Here is a 2,049-nt window from a genome sequence, read left to right on the forward strand (position 1 = left end):
AATTAATGTTCGTCTTATCAAAACATTCTGTGGATGAATATTGTCGTAATCAACTCTTTCCGATGTTGCGCCATTCTAGATTGATCTGTTAGCCGAGAAACAATCAAGTCTAACTTACTTATTTTCCTTATTTCGATTATCCGATTGAGCAACAATACAAATTGGTACATCTCGTACAAGCTTTCGAATTTCGTCTGCTACAGTCAGTGCTTCACTTTTAATGCCTTCATCAGTATATTTGAGATCGTTACTAATCACAATGGCCAATACCACAGGACCCTGGGATTCATGATTATTTCATTAGGTTCCCAAGATCGTACTTTTAATAAGCTCTAGAAATGAAATCCTATGGAGAATTCAATTCACTATAAACATAATACTTCGGAGTGTTGCATATTGATGTATGCATTAAGCTTTAATTAACTCACTTTATGGATAAGCAATGTGATGATACATGCCCAGAATTCACTGAAAATAACTGTTACAGTTAACGACAAACATGACAATGATTTAATATACCCATTGAATATTAAATATTTAGTAGAGTTTTGTATTGATCTTTCGGGGCGGAATGAATTACACTCTTGGTATATTGGCTCAATTCTAATTCTAATTGCATTCCTTAATTAAATTGTTTCCGCTATTATGCCTTCTGCTTACAAATCTTAGTACATTTAGAAACAGAGAGATTTCATTATCACCCAAGTATCACTTCATTATCATTACCATTCAAGTATTATGACCGTTCGACTGTCACTTTTAATTGATGCAAAGTTTGAATGGAAATCACCGCAGTATTTGTACCAAAAACAATTAAATCTCAATATTGGATGACTTTGGCATAATTTGATAAAAAGATGACCAACTTATAGTAGGTATCCAAAAGAAAATGTTTCATGTACGTTGAATTTATACCGTATGGGATAATCACTCCGTTCATTGGACTTCCTTCTATTTCATTTGGTGAGTATGGCTCAGTTGCTGAAATCGCATGATTAGAACTATTTGTTTGTTTAATAGTGGTTTAATGCCATTCGTTGAATAATTACAATAAGATTGTGATGAAAAAATCCATTATAAATTTCTAACAAGATGCGGGTATTTCGTCGATAATTTCTAGGTGATCTTTGTGAGATGTGAATATCGAGACTGAGAAAAAACAGTGCACACTGGATATTGCACTGATTGGTTTTCCTCTACCAAACAAAATCGCTTCACCTGGTATCCAATGATTCGTTGCGAAGGATTCTCGGTGCTAAAGTTTGAATTTGCATCATTACGTCATCAAATCTTCGTCTCTCATAAGTTCTTTTTGATTTTCAGTAAATTATTATTTTTGACAGAAACGAAGAAAGAAACAAGCCTTAGTATCGGTGAAAATCGTCTTAGATATGAGTTCCAAATCCTTCTTCAAATATGGCGGTGTTATTTTACCATCCCGGTAATGTAATATTCTGTATCGACGGTTCAACTCAAAGTTTGCACATTCAAACATCTCGGGGATTTCCCTCTAAAGTGATATAAAAGAATAGTCCATTATTATTATTATTCAATCAATTCATTATAACTAATTAACTCATTTCAATTTCCCTTATCTCCTACAGTTATTAGTAATTGAAATCATCAAATTTGGCGGATATGATTTTTCCATCTTAGGGAATATATGTAGTGTGATAATATATAAGTGAAAGAAGAGTGCTCACGCCATATTTTTTAAATCACCAGCAGGTAAGTTACGAGCAATTCGATTTCCCACTTCTCCAAAAACACGGTTTACTTTATCGTTGGGACACCGACATTTAATTTCAATCTTTCTTTTTTAGAGACACTGGGTCCTTCCTCATCTGTTTCTCCTGAAATTCCAATTAATTCACCAGTGTTCTTGTTCTTTATATATTTGAACAGGAAGTATAAATCCATTCAAATTTCCTAATATGCACAGTGTACTACTTCAAAATAGTTCAGTTAAATTTAAATTTTGAAAATTCAAAAAGTGTAACCTGTCGCTGATGCAATGTTGGATGATATTACGACGAACGTAAGGATAGC

General features: G+C 33.2%; 1 protein-coding gene across 1 annotated transcript; it reads right to left on the reverse strand.

The window, feature by feature from the left end:
- Positions 1-114: 114 nt before the first annotated feature.
- Positions 115-279, reverse strand: LOAG_15006 (hypothetical protein; the record flags this gene model as incomplete). Its single annotated transcript, XM_003150499.2, has 1 exon — positions 115-279. A coding segment is annotated over one exon (165 nt), but the record flags the coding sequence as incomplete, so codon positions are not given.
- Positions 280-2,049: the final 1,770 nt, after the last annotated feature.

This window comes from Loa loa, assembly GCF_000183805.2.
Source record: "Loa loa unplaced genomic scaffold supercont3.1435, whole genome shotgun sequence".
In the NCBI taxonomy this organism is placed as follows: Eukaryota; Metazoa; Nematoda; class Chromadorea; order Rhabditida; family Onchocercidae; genus Loa; species Loa loa.